The following is a 17083-nucleotide window of genomic DNA, read 5'->3' as shown; positions in this document are numbered from 1 at the left end:
GAGATTCTAGCCGCTCAGTAATGATTTCACGACTGAAAGAGAAAGTTTTCAAACCAACTTCCAGACAGAGCTGATATAACTCCAGCGAGCAGCGACACGCTCAAACCAGTACGGCTCTGTGGCTGCTGTAGTTTTTATTTTTCCTCCCCGACACACAACAACGCGGTCAAGCTGCTCAGACATGTTCAGCAGCACAAACCTATGTGAGCACCTGTTGTCATCTAATGTTGTCATTATTATGATGAAGATGAACAAAACAACAGGAGTCTCCTCCTCGGCTCAGATCAACCCCATGATGCAGGTATCTGGCTGGAACAGGTGAGCATCACAGTAAACCAGTGGAGCAAACTGAGCTTTAAATATGTTGGTTTTCTGCTCTTTTTCTGCTCCAAAACTTGAAAGTTAACAGGTGAGATGTTGCATTTTCATTTAAGATGAAATGATATTTTTATTTTGTTGTTGGCCCGTGAGAAAAGATTTAACCTACAGTAAACAGGAAGTGGAAAGGCTGCAGATAGATGAATAGAATAGAAAATCCCTTTATTGTTCCTCAGTGGGGAAAGCTAGACGTCACAGCAGCGATGACACGTATTACAGGAGAAAAAAGGAGAATAAAAAATAAGAAAAATGAATAAACAAGAAAACGTAAATCCTGAATAGATTTTAAAAATGCTGATTATACCACAAGTAGTGAATACCACTGATGTGTTTTATTTGTAACTGACTTGCTCGTGTGTAATTTCGTTATTCCACATTCAGTGTTAATGCAGAAATATGTTTGTTTCCAAATTTAAAGGTTCAAATTGCATATATGTTGATAAAGAAAATGTGCAAATTTGCCGTCACTTTTTCAAAAAATATTAAGTTTGGCCCTCGACTCCGTCCCAGAGTTTCATTTCGGCCCCGTGTGAGTTTGAGTTTGACACCCCTGCTTTAGAATCTATGGTGGTGATTCAAACTTGCTGTGACGCATCAATTTTCAGGGGAGTCCCAGAAGCGGCACGCCACGCCGCCAAAGATAAAATCGGGTTCTATTTTTGCCATCAGCTGCTTCCAGATCGCAACAATTTCCGCAATTATCGTAGAGCTAGACCGAAAACCACACACAATTTCAGTGTAAAATCCTGAGTAACTTTCAAAATAAAAGTCTATTGCAACAATGTGATTTCATATCTATGTAGATTATGTCAATACAAGTGACCTAATGGCTTATTTAATCCCACTATTGTTCCAGAAGTGTAGCTGTGTGTTCTTCATGACTTTAATCCTGGCAGTGGAGAGGAACAACATCAAATATGACATCAAACTGCAATATCAAATGAGATTTTCTTCTTTTTGGCTTAATGGCGGACGGCTTGACTCAGGGGATTTTGTGACCTGCAAGTCAAGCGAGGAGCACAGCGGAGAAGCCGCTCCGTGGTTGAGACTCTCCCGGTGTGCACTGGAGTGCAGCGATTGTCGCGAGTAAACCTTTCCGCTGCCGTTCCACGCCACTGATGCTTCCAGTGTGCTGTACGGGTTAAACTGTCTCCCTTCTCTGTGATCCTTTATAGAAACTAACAAGCCCTGGTTTTAGTAACTTTAATGCACTCGTGGTGTGTAGTCAGGACGGTATGAGACTCATTATGAGTCTGAGCGGTACCTTTAATCCTTCATGATCACCGACAAGGGCTATTCTCCTCAGCACCGTGTTAACACGCACCAGTACGCTCCAGAGCAACAAACCTCCTGCTTTTATAGAGGACTTAACACTTACTGATGATCAATTCATCAATGAATTTGATCAGCAGCACCTGGCTGATATTTACCCTCTTAATGAAAGCTTGTGATGTCGTTTTCGACACGCTGATTCTGCATTGTTGTTTGATGTCATCTGAGGCTGTAATTCAAATACTGGTAATAATCCTTCCCCTAATGAGCTCAGTGATTCATTGATAAATATCCTCAGTCCTTCCACCCCCGTCTCCTGAAGGCCGAGGCGGACATTAGGGCTGATGATGCTCTGTCTGCTGTGCTGCACTTCTCTGTCATCTATGAGATCTCCTCCTGAATCATAAGCATCTCGTCACATAAAATACTTGCATTCACCCAGCTACCAAGTGCATTCACACACACACACACACACACACACACACACACACTGCAGATTAACTTGTTTACCAGTCAGTGGGGGATCTGCTCCAACAAGGTGTGATCAAGTCACTGATGGCTGCAGCTCATGTGTCTGCACAGCCCTCGGCAGCAGGCATGTACGTGCGCACACAAACATGCACACAAACAGATATCCAGTCACCCAATCGTGATGGGATGCATTTTCCAAAAATCTGAGCAAAAACGTGGCAAAGTGATGTTCCTCGTGTTAATTCGCGCCTCTGATCTTATCTGTGCTTGTGATGATGCAGCGAGTGTGTAGAGGTGAAATTTTCCTTGGCTTTTGTTGCACACGTGCATAAAGAAAAACCTTTAAGCTGCCGTGGTTCACGACAGTCCTTTCCAGCAGGATCACGCAGCAGACTACATCAAGATTTCTGCATATTCACGCCTAGATTTACAGAAAAAGCAACCCTAGTTGGAGGAGATTAAGTGTAACACCTGTACACATAAACGGTTCTAATCTGTTGATCTGACTGATGTCCTCAAAGCTTCTCACACACAAACACACTTCTCCCAAGGGAGGAGTGGATGGGATTAGCTGCGACCTCCTCCCCTCATCCCTTTTCTTTTCGTTTCCTCTTTCCACTCAACGGGAAACAATTACTCACAATCACCTCCCCCTCGCCTCGTCTGCCTGCATCCCACAAACCGATATTTAAATCTTTACACAGACTAATAACCTGCTCTTTAACCTAATCCCGATCCTGTTTTTGTGGATTACACCCAGCTCGTATTATCATGTTAGATTATTTTTTTTAATTGAATAAAATGCAGTTTTGATGAGAAGTATAGATTTCTATATTTGTTTTATCACCAACATGCTGTGATGTCAATTTCTAAATTATATCTCTAAAAGTTATTTATTACATAAAAATAAAGTTTCAGCAGCGGTTCTATTTATAACTACATGAAAATGTTAAATCTAAATTAAAAAACCTATTCTTGATTTATCTTTTTGATTGTGACACGTTTCTAAGGGAAAGAAAATAAACATTTATTCAGCGAACTCTCCTTTATACTAATTTGCTGTTTTAAAGGGGCATTATGGAAGTGTGACAGCCAAAACATGTGTAGAAATAATAAATGTCTTCTTCATACGTTCTCCTGCAATGCCCTGGTCCTGTAGAACGAGCCCTGGCATTTTTACTGTGATTGTCTGTTTTTCTGTAAAATCACAGAAAAAGAGAGATGCTCGGGTCGAGCAGGCTGCTTCATGCACGTTCACGCTCAGGCATCGCCCGTAGCGTTTGCTATCCGTAGCTTTAGCAGCAGAGAGAGAGGCAGTGCCACTTTGTCGCTGTTCCTAACGCCTAGTGACAAAGCTAGCTACATTTCTGAGGACCCTTAGCTACTTTCTGTAGAACTTTCTTCTAGATATTTCCTGCAAATTATCAACAAAATAGCCATTTTCACTCCGAACCGTTCTCTGGTTTGACGTTGTTTCAGCTGTCATCAAGGATATAAATGTTACAGATACAAAAGTACATCACTGGTGCTTTAGCTCACCTAGTAAGATGTCTGACTCCCGTGCAGAAGACCTGGGTCTGATTCTGGGCGTGAACTTAATTTATTTAGAGTTTCTTTTTTACATTAATGGTATATTTTTTTACAGTAAGATGCCCAAATTTTTATTTGAGACTCGCCGAATGGCATTGAATTCACACATAAAAAAAGATGTGGGTTCAACTTTCATTTTGGAACAATTTTTCAAGCAAGGGAAGGGAATGATCTGAGCATGCAGGAGGACTGACCCATCATAAACCTTTGTCGGCTGTGCTGAAGAGAAAGGTACAGAACCACATTATTTTATTAACTAGCTGCACATTCTCCTGTCCTCCAGGCCACACACACACACACACGCACACACACACACACACACACACACACACACACACACACACACACACACACACACACACACACACACACACACACACACACACACACACGGGACTGTCTCAGCTGTTATTTTCGTTAAGGAGTGTGCACGTACAGCATGCGCGCCTCGTGCACGAGCCTACTATTGAAGCTGCCGTTACGCTTTTGGCCTGAGGGGGCAATCACGAGCATAAACATTCAAAAGTCCGTAAAGTCCCTTAAATAATACTGCCTGAATTTCCTGTTGGATTCTGTCTAAATGAGTCAAACTGATTTATTAAACTATTCCTTATTAATCTAAATCTCTTTTGACTTATTTAACGTAATAATTTTTGTATCATTTGTGTGTGTGTGTGTGTGAGTGGGTGTGTGCGTGCAGTGATTTAAAATAAATCTGACTGCATCTGTTAAAAACGTATGACTGTACAGCACTTTGGTTCGTCTCCTGGTCGATGGAAGGAGCTTAAAAAAAGATGTTGATGTTGAAAAATAACAAAATAAATTAAATTAAAACGGATGTTTAAGGAACCGGTTCTGAGTTTCCGGTGATCGAGGTAAATCCTGAGGATGGATACGGAAGACATGACCTCGTTTTAGCATCAGCAACAGGAATTTTGTTTTAAGGTTTTGCCCTCACCTTTCCTCCGTGTGAGAAACACACACTGCCCGTCACAAACAGCAGATTGTAGCCTCACTCGGACAATAAGCTCTATTGTGGGAGCTGTCAAAGAAAAGCCAAGCTGGCCGCTAGGCGTTTGGCTGCCATCGGTGTGTGTATTTGTGTGAGAATACAGGGGATAACAGCGCTACAAGCCCAGAGCTGCCATCATTTCACAGAGAACAGAGTGTGAAAGAGAGTGAAAGGGAGTGACACACACACACACACACACACACACACACACACACACACACACACACACACACACACTGCTATCATCCTGAGCCATATGTTGACCCCAGCCATGGTGCTGCTATCTCTGCCAATCAACTTCTAAAAGGGGAGGTCCCGCGCGCACAAGCACACACACACACACGCGCGCACACACAAATCCCGACAGTGAAAACGTACACAATCTCCCTCCTGTGCACAAGTACAAATGAACACATGACGTATATTTGGAAATTCATCCACACACAAACACTTGCTGGCAGATTGTGCGTCTGTGTTTGTGTAGCAGCTTTGTATCTCTCCAACATTGTTTCCCAGCAGCACAATCACCCAGAAGCAGATGGAGGACCGCCACGGCTTTCTCTTTCACACACTCGCTCGCGCACACACTCACGCACACACAAACAAACACACACACACCAGCAGGTGAGCTCAAATCTGGACTCTCATCAGAACTTGGAGAAAGATTTCTCCTGATGAGGTCGAGATCCTGGCACTATCGTGTTCAACATGAGCTAAACGACCACAGATCTCAAGAGCAATTGATTTCTGATGCCTTTAAGGGGATTTTGGTTTTGTTTTTCTGTGTAAAAAATGTATATTTATCACCTTACCATCAGCAGATTGTTTCCTCTTTAAAGAGTTTTCACCCAACTGGATTGATATGCTAATGGACAGGTCAAATCCGATTATTTCACTGTAAAATTCGTACATATTGCACCTTTAGGAAACAGATCCCAGAACACATCGTAAGTTATTAGTGTTACATTTCAGCATAAGGCAGAAAACATCTAGACATCGGCCATGAAGACTGGCCCAGAAAAACAAATCGGCAGCACACATCAGACATAGCTGCAGAAAAACCCATATTGGTCCATCTGTAGTCTCTACTGGTGAAGGTATTTTACAGGTAAAAAAAACACAGAAATGTCATGGAAATAACTGGTTCATAATTGGACTTGCTGCAAAGGTTTAGCACGATATTTAATAAGATTTGAATGACCCACTGAGCCTTTGGCAAACTGGAGCCATTTTACGAAGACAGACACACACTTTGGTCTCGACTGCACTCAGATCAGCAGATATCCCATCAGTCCTAAAGAAAGATCTAAATGACAACTTTTACACAAAACTACACCTCAGTTGATTAAAATATTGCCTGAAGCTGGTAGGTATCTTAGTCGGGGCTGTGATTTTAAAGCCTTTTCATCACTTGCTGCATGCATATCTCAAAATCCTGCTTTAGGAGCACATTACGTGACAAGAAGCGGAACCGATTATTTGTCAGATATGAATTATATTCAGTATCGGGTTGATGAAGTCTGCTGTTGCCCAAGGAGTGCCGACACCAATATATCACTCAGCAGGCTGCTCCTTACCTTCATCTGTTCTAATCTATGAGTTCGGAGGGATTCATTGATGGCTGTACGCTACCCCACACTGAACACAGATTTGCCGATGTGTGTGTATGAGTCACCAGAGGGCAGAGAAAGTTCCTCGAGCTGAGTGAGGGCCGCATTTCCATCCCGCCGTGAAGGCAGCCTGGCCTATATGAAAGAGCGTGTGGGGAGTTTTGGATTGCTTTTCTTGCTGCAATGAGCTGATATGTGAGATAGAGCTGTGCTCACACACAGCTGCCCCAGCAGCCTGGCACTCTGAGGCAAAGTGCTGTGTGCTTTTGGATGGCTCTGGTCATGGTGAATGAAAGATCAGAGGGAGAGAAAAGGCAGATGGACCGCCCCGAGGGCCAAGAGACAAAGAAAGACAGAGAGAGAGGGAAGACAGGAAGAGAAAGAAGAGAAAAATGCCAGTTATCACTGACACAGCTCTCCTCGCCAACCTGCCATCCATCTCTGGCCCTCCGCTTGCTTCTGTGTGAATTGGATCCCTGAAGATGCAGCACAATGAATGACGCACAATCACACAGCTTTAAGATCCACTTCGGAGATTCACACAGAACTCTCACGTTCTTGATCACATTTATCCACACAGCTCCACGTCTCTACCTTTGCATCCATCAGTTACAGGACATTAATCTGAAATGCCGTACTGCCATCCATCCAACTACCCAACAGATAAACGAAAGGTTCTTAAAACATCTACCAACGATTCGCTGCGGCGACCCCTGAAGGGAAAAGCTGAAAGAGAAAGATGATAACATCTCTGTCCGTTTCTTTTTAGGGTCTTAAGATGTTACAGACGAGATAACAAAAGGGAGGGAAAAAAGCTGAATGAAGAAAGGAAAATAAACCAATTTGAGAATGAGGAAAAGCAGACACAACAGAGGAAGAAGTAGAAAAGAAGGCCCAGAAAGATAAAAGCATTAGAGGTAATGTTTGGGAGGAATGATGGAGAAAGACGGAGAAACGATGAAGAGTGATACGAGACAGAAACAGAAGACTTTAAAGCACAACAAGGGACGTGAACGCAGATATACAAACCGAAGAAGTAGAACGAGACATGAGAAGAAAGGAGAAAAAAGGAGAGGTGGTGATGGAGGAGAGGAGTGAGTGAGATGGGGAGTCAATAATGACTGATTACTGTAATTCAGCCTGTCAGGGACATCGACCTGCTGCTACCAACGATCAATACACACACACACACACACACACACACGCACACACGCACACACACACACACACACACACACACACACACACACACACACACACACACACACACACACACACACACACACACACACACACACACACACACACACAGAGGAATTACAGAGACACGTGTGTATTATCACGTGTACTGAGACACACACGCAGTCTCACAGTAAAACATACATGACTACACACGCAGAGTCGTGTAACACAAACAAGGACATAAAGAAGGAAGGGAATCGAACAAACAAGAATGCAGCAGGAAAATCTCTGCGTTTTATTGAATGTGGAGGAAAGAAAGCACCTTCTTCTAAACCAAATCTTCAGAATTTATGTGAAAGAAAAAGGACGAGGAGGGAAAAATGATGGCTGAAGTAAAGATGCAATATGAAAGAAGGTAGCGGGGTAAGGCCAGTCGGGAGAAATAAACATGGAAAAAAGGGAAGGATGTAAAGATGGGAAAAATGGTAAAATGGCCTGTATTTGATGTAGCGCCTTCTAGAGTCCTAGAACCCCCCAAGGCGCTTTACAACACAATCAGTCATTCACCCATTCACACACACATTCACACACTGGTGGGGATGAGCTACGATGTAGCCACAGCTTTCCTGGGGCGCACTGACAGAGGCGAGGCTGCCGAGCACTGGCGCCACCGGTCCCTCCGACCACCACCAGCAGGCGAGGTGGGTTAAGTGTCTTGCCCAAGGACACAATGACAGCGACAGACTGAGTGGGGCTCGAACCTGCAACCTTCCGATTACGGGGCGAGCGCTTAACTCCTGTGCCACCGTCGCCCACAAGAGAAGAGAAAGTGGAAAACAAGAACTCAGAATAAATGCATATGTTCTACACTTGATCTTCATTAATTCAAAGTCAGATAAATACTAGTAATTGCTTTTTTTTTTTTTTTGCTTTTTATATTGCGCAACATTTAAATGTCTTACCCCCAATTCACACCGGGTGCATGTGTGGCGCGTAACAGCAGCAACGCTGTTTCGTTGCTACCATCCACGTAGCAATCACAGGACAACTTTGCAAGACGTTTGATATCTCTGTAGGAACTATGGATGGAGACACTGGTGTCCTACTTAATGTTGTAATTCTCCACTGTCAGGATGAAAGCCTCCTCCATGCTAAGAAACACACTGATGCTCTCCTCCAAAGATGCGGGCAGCAAATGAGCCCGTTCTGTCGTTAGGGAGATCTGCATTCTTCTGTTTAGAAATTTACCAGAAGTGGGACTGTGTGGGATTTCCTGTTGAGCCCTTTGTTAAATACAGAGTTTGATGCTTTCTGCCCAAAGGGCAAACTCAACCTGCCAAAAGAGAAGCCAACGTGGAAGTAACAAATATTGCAGTTCCCCCCTCATCCACTAGGGGCGGGCACCAAAAAGGAGCAAGTATAAAATGCCAATACTCGGGGGTGGGGGTGGGGTTTAAAACAAATCAATTTAGATGTTATTAAAGCTTAACATTATGAATACTTAGGGGTGTGTCCTTTTGATTGACAAGTAGCAGATGAGCCATCAGTGCTAGCGCTAACAGCTTGCCCTCCTGCTTGCTTCACTGAAGGCCTCAGCCTCAGCCTCAGGTTAAAAGTGTTATAGCCTAGAGGGCAGAGGGTAGGAGAGTTGCTCAACCTCGGTGTTTAGCTAAAAATGACCGCCAACCGTAGAACCCTCAGAAGGCGCTATACAAATACAGGCTATTTACCAGGTGCGATGAGACGTGTGATGTGGCCAAGATGGCGATGGTGGGAACTGCATCAAACTTAACCGTAAGGATGGAAGAAGCAGAATTGGAAAGATGTGCAGGTGCAGAGACGCGGTCAAAGGTCCACTTGCCTTAAAAAGGATCAGCTACCTCACAGCTGAGGTTTAAACCTTTTATGTGCATCACCTTTTGTAAATGTATTTGCACTACTGGGCATGTGAGGCAGTTGTGCACTGTGAGTAACAATCAGTGCGCGAGAGTCTACGTCTGTCTGTGAGACTACAGAGCAAAGCCTCTCATTTAGAAACAGAGCTATAGAGAAGATCCATCAATAAGTATCGACTTTTAGCTTCTTTAAACCAAACTACCATCACACTGGATCAAGCAGACAAACTGCATACACACTTTTCTCCCTTCACACTTCAATGCACGCACCAACACACACAAACCGTCCCCGATCTCAGACCTCAAACGTGCATGGAGAAAATGCACACTTGATCTTTAGCACTTCAGACTAAATACAGCTCCATCATGAAACCACTTAGACAGACAAGCACCACTGGATGCCGATTTATGATTCTTAATCCTCAAGCTGAACAATCACCAACAAACCCACCTCAGCACAAGTTTAACCTCAAACGTAGAGACAGAAAGCAAAACATACCGAATATATTTCAAATGAGCGGTTAGAAAAAGCGAGAGCAATCAGTTAATTTAGCAAAAATGGAAGCAGAATTTCAACGTTAAGTATTTAATAACAGGAAAAGTCAAGAAGAAAATTCTTCTTCATTCTAAACAATGATAAACAAAATATTTTCTATTATTTCTCTTAGCATTTCAAGTGATTCACAAACTTTACACGAGAAGGGTAAACTAAAATCTAAATCTTGAACTAAAAGCCATCTTTAAAGATGCAGTATGTAAGAATATAGTGAGAATTTTATAGTGAGAAAATCCCAAAAGTGTCTAATGTTTCAGTCATTTTGGAAGGAAGGTTATACTGAAACATGTTTCATATCCACAGGGTATCTGCAGGTTTATGGGAGCCAAACTTAAGACATTTTTTAAGGCCACTTTGACCAAATTTAAGCTATTTTTAAAAATTTAATTTAAGCTATAATTTCCAGCTATTGCCTGGAACCAGTGCTAACCACGTCGCGAACGTGGGATTAACCATTCAGTTAACATTAAACTTGCACTTCCCCGTGGCGCAAGCTTCCACTAGCTTAACCAGCTAATGTGCTCATCTAAAAATAGCCCCCTTTCACAACCAACTGAACGTGTACGGTTCCGCTTACGTCAATATCGTACACAAAAAATGCTGAACACTAACTAGAAATTCCCAAATTTTTTATAGAAATAAAAGAATCTTGTTTATTGGGTCTTTGGTAATTTAAGACCTCTGGAAAATGGATTTAAGGATTATTTGTCATTTTTAAGGATTTTTAAGGCCTTAAATTTGGAAAAGAAAATTTAAGACTTTTTAAGGACCCGCGGATACCCTGTATCCAACTGGCTGCTGGGGTGTCAGTTTTTCTCCTTTCTAAACAAAGAAAGGAGGGACGTAACTACTGTTTACCACCAGCGTGTGTGTGTGTGTGTGTGTGTGTGTACTGCAGCGCCCACAATTGTAATTTGACGACGGCCGGCAAAAGTGCTCCAGGGTTGATTAAATTGGTTGCAGTAACCACATTTTACCACAGGACACCATTTTTAATTCATTTTTACATAATGCACCTTTAAGTATGAGGGAAAAAAATTTATGCATGGAAAAAAATATACATTTTGCTGTAATAATTGTTGAAGATTCTTAAAAACCAGGCAGTCTCAAATGAGAAGTCTGCATCAATTTCATGGTTTTTGTTGTTGGTTGTAAACTTTGTGCTCATTTTAATATAAAATTACTTAAAATAAGAATGTTAGAAGAAGCATGCAAAGTATGAATGACTGATATGGACTGATGGGTTTTCCTATTGTCGATGGTGGAAGTGTGCCTCTGATATCTAGAAGTTTTCCACATCATTTACATGCTAAAATGTCACCAATAACAACAGCTGATGCACAACATTTCTGAACATGAACACTTTTTAAACACTAAATTTAACCATCTGTTGAATCTTAATTTTGTGCTCAGTGGTAAAATCAAACACTTAACCCTTAAAGACCTGTGGTGACACTGGTGTCACAACCCATTTCAAACATCTGCAAAATTGCTTCTTGAGTTAAATATTAAAGTTTGAAAATCCCAAGTAACATTCTAGCCATACATATATTGAAAATTATTCTACTTCTTTATTTTATTTAAAAATGTCTACATTTTGATGTATTTATTCTAATCTGTTTTCTAATTTAAAAGGGTTTGGGTTCTAAAGGGTTAAAGCTGCAAAGGCAAATCTGCAAAACAAGCTAGCTTTAAAACACAAACACAGTCTTGAAACTCTCCCCCCTCATCAAACAGGCTAAACTACACAAAATACTGAGTCTAATCAATCATTTAAAAGCATAAATATATCCAAAAATAAAGGTAATCCCAACAATAAAGTTAATTATTAAAGATTGATTAAGTTAAAACATGTCAATGTTTACTCTAAATTAAATGTTCTTTTTATTAGAGGGGCAGTGTTTCTCAATGCCAAGAAACCTAACCTTGATGTCTTGGCCCCGCCCCGGTTGCCTAGACGATACATCATCGAGAGCCGCCAAGACGTGTTCCACTCAGTTCCAATGTTCATGTTCTACCGAGGCGTGTGTTCTCCGTTGGTTAGCCGTTTAGCTAGCTGAGCAAGGACACATGGGAGGTGTCTTGTAGCCTAGCCTTGGTCAAAAATTACCCAGAATGCACTGCGGTATTTTCAAAAAGATGGCAGATCAGAAGCCGGCAGCTACTTCGGGAACAATTTGCAAGTTTAAAAGTAAGTCAGCTAATTTAAAATGTTTTTTTAGATCCAAAGAAGTTATCTATGGTTGGTTAGTAGTTGCAGCTTCGGTGGCTAACAGGTAGTAACTCACTTATATTTTTTATTTAATAAACATATACACAATTTAAAAAGTAAAAGTCTTGTTACATATTTATATTGAAACTAATACGTATAAAATATAACGTTATCTCCTGTGTCACATGACCGCCGTGGAAGCCGCGGTCACGTGATACAAGTCTGTTCCATTTAACCGTTTTCTTTGACCAAGGAAGGACAGCGTCCTTGCAAGCAAGGCGCCTTGACATTGAGAAACACCCATGCACTGATAAGACATTTTTTGGCAGATTCCAATATCCTATTTTAATACCACTGTTAACTGATACATGCCAATACCAATATACCGACATTAAGTCTTCTGAAATCAGCAGATTTAGTATAGAATGAAAATTATTAACACTGAATTCATGTTATTATGTACACACACCACACACATTTACGTTACTGATGATTACAATCACTGTCACATGACTAAACAAATACACATCGCACCCCATTACTCTCTTAAACAGATAAACAAATGTAAACAAGATGGAAAAATTTTTAATATTGGCCCAGTTTTACTTATCGGACCGATACCGATATGTTTAAAAACGACTAAGATCGGCATGTACCGATATTGATGCAGGTATATCGTGCATCCCTACTTTTTATTGTAAGCCTAATAATTGCAGTTGCATGGACAGTTTTTTATTACCTGCCCATCCGCAGCCCACTTTAACACAAACGGCACTCATATTACCGCCCCCAAAGCTTTCTGTCAATATTGAGCAAATGATGCAAAAGTTGTTCATTTTAATCCCAAAAGCTGCATGAAAGAACAGATTAGCCTACCTGTGAACTTGGGTCCTGATCTCTGATTTTCTGATTACTGATGATTTCAAAAGGATACAAGTTTTGATAGAGAGGAATGAGGGATTTGAGAGCTCGACTCGCATTGATGGCTGTGGCTCGGACCATCGTGGGCAGGATCTTCATGTCCACGACGGCGCCATCAAACAACGGACCGAAGAACAGCACCTACAAAAACAAATAAATCAGAATAAAGACGGAAAGAAAAAAGAACTGAAATATTACAAAGACAGAATTTCATGAAACAGAATACTTTCTGGAAGCTACCAGTCAAATAATGACTGATACGACAGATTTTTTTAATGATACAGTATTCGATTCAGCCAATGGCTTTGTGACTTAATTCAATACTTTGCTTGTGGAATCCACCAAAGACAATAATGTCCAGCTTTTATTGGGTTTGCTAGCAGACCAGGTCTCGTAGCCATGCCCTCTACGGCTGAATACATGAGCTTTCAGGGCAACAACAGAAGCCACATCTTATCTAACTTGTTCTTAGATTCATGATAATTCAATATTTTTCCTTGCAGAATGAATGAAAGAGAATATGATTAGCTCATTAGTGCTGTGGTATCTATGTCACAGAGAAAAAAAAGCAGCTTTTTATTGTGTTAGGTCTTGTTTGAAATAGAGTTATGCCATCAGTGCTGTGGTATTAATGTCTGTGTGTTTTAGACGGATACATTAACCAGATCGAGACGACTCCAGGCAAGACGCTCTCCAGGATTGTTGGTAAATATGGATGCATTTCTCTGTCGTCTGGTAGGAAACACAAACTCACATATGGAAAACACTTCTAATAAACTAACAATCCATTCAACAAAAGATCTTCTTGATAATGAAACCAAATTATTTATTTATCAATCAGAACTGCTCCTCCTGACGGTTGAGCTCTCGGTTTATTTAATTATAAACCAGATCTGCACACGTCTCAGAGCTGGAAGAAGAAAGGTGACGATCTGATCTGGACCGCTGCAGCTCAACATGTCAGACGACATGAATCAATGTCTGATGTGGAATTTGATTAAATTTTTCACACATTTCTACTGTTTAACTTGGATCTTTTCATCATTTATGAGCTGTAGTGGAAATGAAATGAGGAGTAACCAAGACCAAATCCCATAGAGCTCAATGATTGGTGCATTTTGGTTTAGTGGTGATTCCTCAAGAACATTACGAGCCATTCTCAGTTTGAGGCCAGCAGTCCCAACCAAGTGAGATACTAGACAAGCCTGGCAAGCCATCCTATAAATGTAAATATACAGTCTGGTCACGACCAATAAACAGAGATCGGTCGAGGGTCTGAATCTACGGTAGTCTTTAACGATCTCTGCATGCAACTGGACATCGCTAGGACCAATCAGAGCAACGAACAACATGATGTATTTATCGCTACAGAAATCAGTCAACGTGGCAGTCCAAAATACTCCATCAAAGACGACCATGTAGCTAAATCTGCTCATGTCTCAAGAAAAGCCCAAGTCTAAATCGTCTAAAGTTGTTTAACATTGCCGAAGACATTTCAAACGAGCGACATTCCTGAGCCGATGCCATCTTTGTAGTCTTTTTTGTGTCCCAGCTCTGGTGCTAAGACCATCCAGCGTCCCTCTACAACACGGAGTGCTGGGATTGGCTGGAACAAACATGGTAGACCTGCAGACACTACAATGGGGCGTGGCTACACCAACCTGCAGAGCTAAATCTTCGGATACTGCAACAGCTTCTCAAGATTTCTAGGCTATACTGGCTAAAGGTATTTGAGGAATTTGAGGTCCAGAATGTCCTGGTACTGGTTAAATGCTCCAGTACTAACTTCCACAGAATCATTACACAACAATAACACTCAACTAAAGGTGCCGTGTCTACTTCTGACTGATTAGAGCCGTGGGAGATTAATTATTATCCCGGATTCAAATAACCTGCTGTGTCAGCATGATCCAGAGGAAACACTGACATGAATCATTTGACAGAATATTGGTAAATGGTGGTTTGATTGCTCAGATGTTTTTACCTCTGGCTTTTTGAGTATTTGGATGGAATACATGTGGTTCTTCATGGGGTAGATGATGATCAACACGTCTCCAAATTCAGTGGGGATAATCCCTCGCCGGTAGTCTCTGGAATGTTCTGACCAAATGATGTGGACTTCGTCGTTCCCCAGGTGTCTGAGCTGGAACGTGTGATGGGGAAGACAAATGGGAGGAAGCAGCAGAGAGATGGAGAATTAATAAAAGAATGAAACAGAAAAATACATTCAATATCAGGTTTTATTTGTTTCATAAACAAAACAGGCCAGAAACAAAGAGCTGGGTAGGTTGAATCCATCATAGCTCAAGGCTTTTTGATTTGGTGTGTGTGTGTGTGTGGCCCTGAGTGTGATGGAGTGAGTGTGAGAAGATGGAGAAGCAACGACAAGACAGAGTGAAGCCCTGAAAAGATGGAGCACAGGCTGGGAGATGGATGGGATCATGAATGATACTGTGTGTGTGTGTGTGTGTGTGTGTGTGTGTGTGTGTGTGTGTGTGTGTGTGTGTGTGTGTGTGTGTGTGTGTGTGTGTGTGTGTGTGTGTGTGTGTGTGTGTGTGTGTGTGTGTGTGTGTGTGTGTGTGTGTGTGTGTGTGTGTGTGTGTGTAGGGTTCACAATACACTCAGCAGGTTCCAGTCAAAGCTGGTGACAGCTCAGTCATTAACCTTGAGGTCTGCCAACACACACACACACACACACACACACACACACACACACACACACACACACACACACACACACACACACACACACACACACACACACACACACACACACACACACACACACACACACACACACACACACACACCTGCAGATTAATGCCAGTCTTGTTTTTGGTCCTATGAGGAACATTAAGATGTTTCCTTTATAAAAAATCACAAATTTCCATAAAATCACTTTAAAGTACCTTTCCAGAGTTTTCCCCTTTCAGAAATGATGTAAAAGTGATTATGTTATCATGTACTGTGATATAATGTAAGCAATACGTCTTTTTTTTGCTAAGCACGCCCCCCTGCCCTGTAGAGCTCCGTGCAATAGAAAACTGAGCGCCGACTGGAACTAACCAATAGCGTTAGACTACCGCTTACATGCTTCAAATTTAAGGAATAAATGGTTAATGGCCTGTATTTGATAAAGCGTCTTCTAGAGTCCTGGAACCCCCCAAGGTGCTTTACAACCAAGCCCCCACAACGCGGGTGAAAAATTGAAGCAAACCCGGAAATGAAATAAATTGCAGTTCCACCCTCATCCACTAGGGGCTGGTGTCAGAAACGAGCAAATCCTCATTGACTCCCATGTTAAAAAATACCAATTTCACAGCAGAAATAAACATGTTTACAGCCTGGTACCAGAACATGTTTTAGGTTTAAATGATCTAGTTTACACTCATGACAACTCTGAGGGGGGTGAATTTTTTTCTCACTCTTCTCTTTAAGTGTATTAAAAGCCTAAAATTCTGTATAATTAATGAGCATCAGACCCACGTGACCACAGAGCTAGCTCCGTGGAAAGGCCTCAGTAGAGCCTCGGTCTGGCTTGGAAACTGCTTCGGGATTTTGAGTATCTGTGTTTGTGTATTCTTGTTTGGATATTATTTGTGCAATTGTTGGACAAAATGACTTGCTGTGGCATTAATTGCACTAACAGAGCGTCCAAGGAGTCTCCACTTCATTTTTTTCGGTAAGTAAAATTATATTTATGTATTTTAGGTCACTGCCGAGCTGAGCTTAGATTTTAACATGTACTGCTTAAGCATGAAATTTAAATGTAAAAGGGTAAAACCCAGTGCATTTAACATAATGCTGCATTTTAGAAAATGGGTTGAAATATAACATGTTGGTGGAGCTGGGTTCCGACTATCGGCTTGTGCAGCTCTCGGGAGACCGATGTTTTCCACCCGTTCTCCCCTCCCCGCAGCTCGGCGCATCTCTGTCTGATCGCGGCTTCTGTCTGCTGCGCGGGCTGACGGCTTGTGGAGATCT

The 17083-nt window shown here is 41.8% G+C and overlaps 1 protein-coding gene across 10 annotated transcripts in view; it reads right to left on the bottom strand.

Moving 5' to 3' along the window:
* ralgapa1 (Ral GTPase activating protein catalytic subunit alpha 1) overlaps positions 1-17083 on the bottom strand; it is an 85212-nt gene that overhangs the window by 25990 nt on the left and 42139 nt on the right. For all 10 annotated transcript variants that reach the window (XM_054730147.2, XM_070547088.1, XM_054730143.2 and 7 more), the window contains 2 exons: positions 15084-15242; positions 13113-13240 (listed from right to left, as the gene is read on the bottom strand). In XM_054730147.2, the coding sequence (XP_054586122.2) occupies positions 13113-13240; positions 15084-15242 (287 nt within the window). The remainder of the gene's footprint in view (positions 1-13112; positions 13241-15083; positions 15243-17083) is intronic.

Source organism: Nothobranchius furzeri, chromosome 18 (assembly GCF_043380555.1).
Source record: "Nothobranchius furzeri strain GRZ-AD chromosome 18, NfurGRZ-RIMD1, whole genome shotgun sequence".
NCBI classification, from domain to species: Eukaryota; Metazoa; Chordata; class Actinopteri; order Cyprinodontiformes; family Nothobranchiidae; genus Nothobranchius; species Nothobranchius furzeri.
This window is presented reverse-complemented; position numbering and strand designations above follow the sequence as displayed.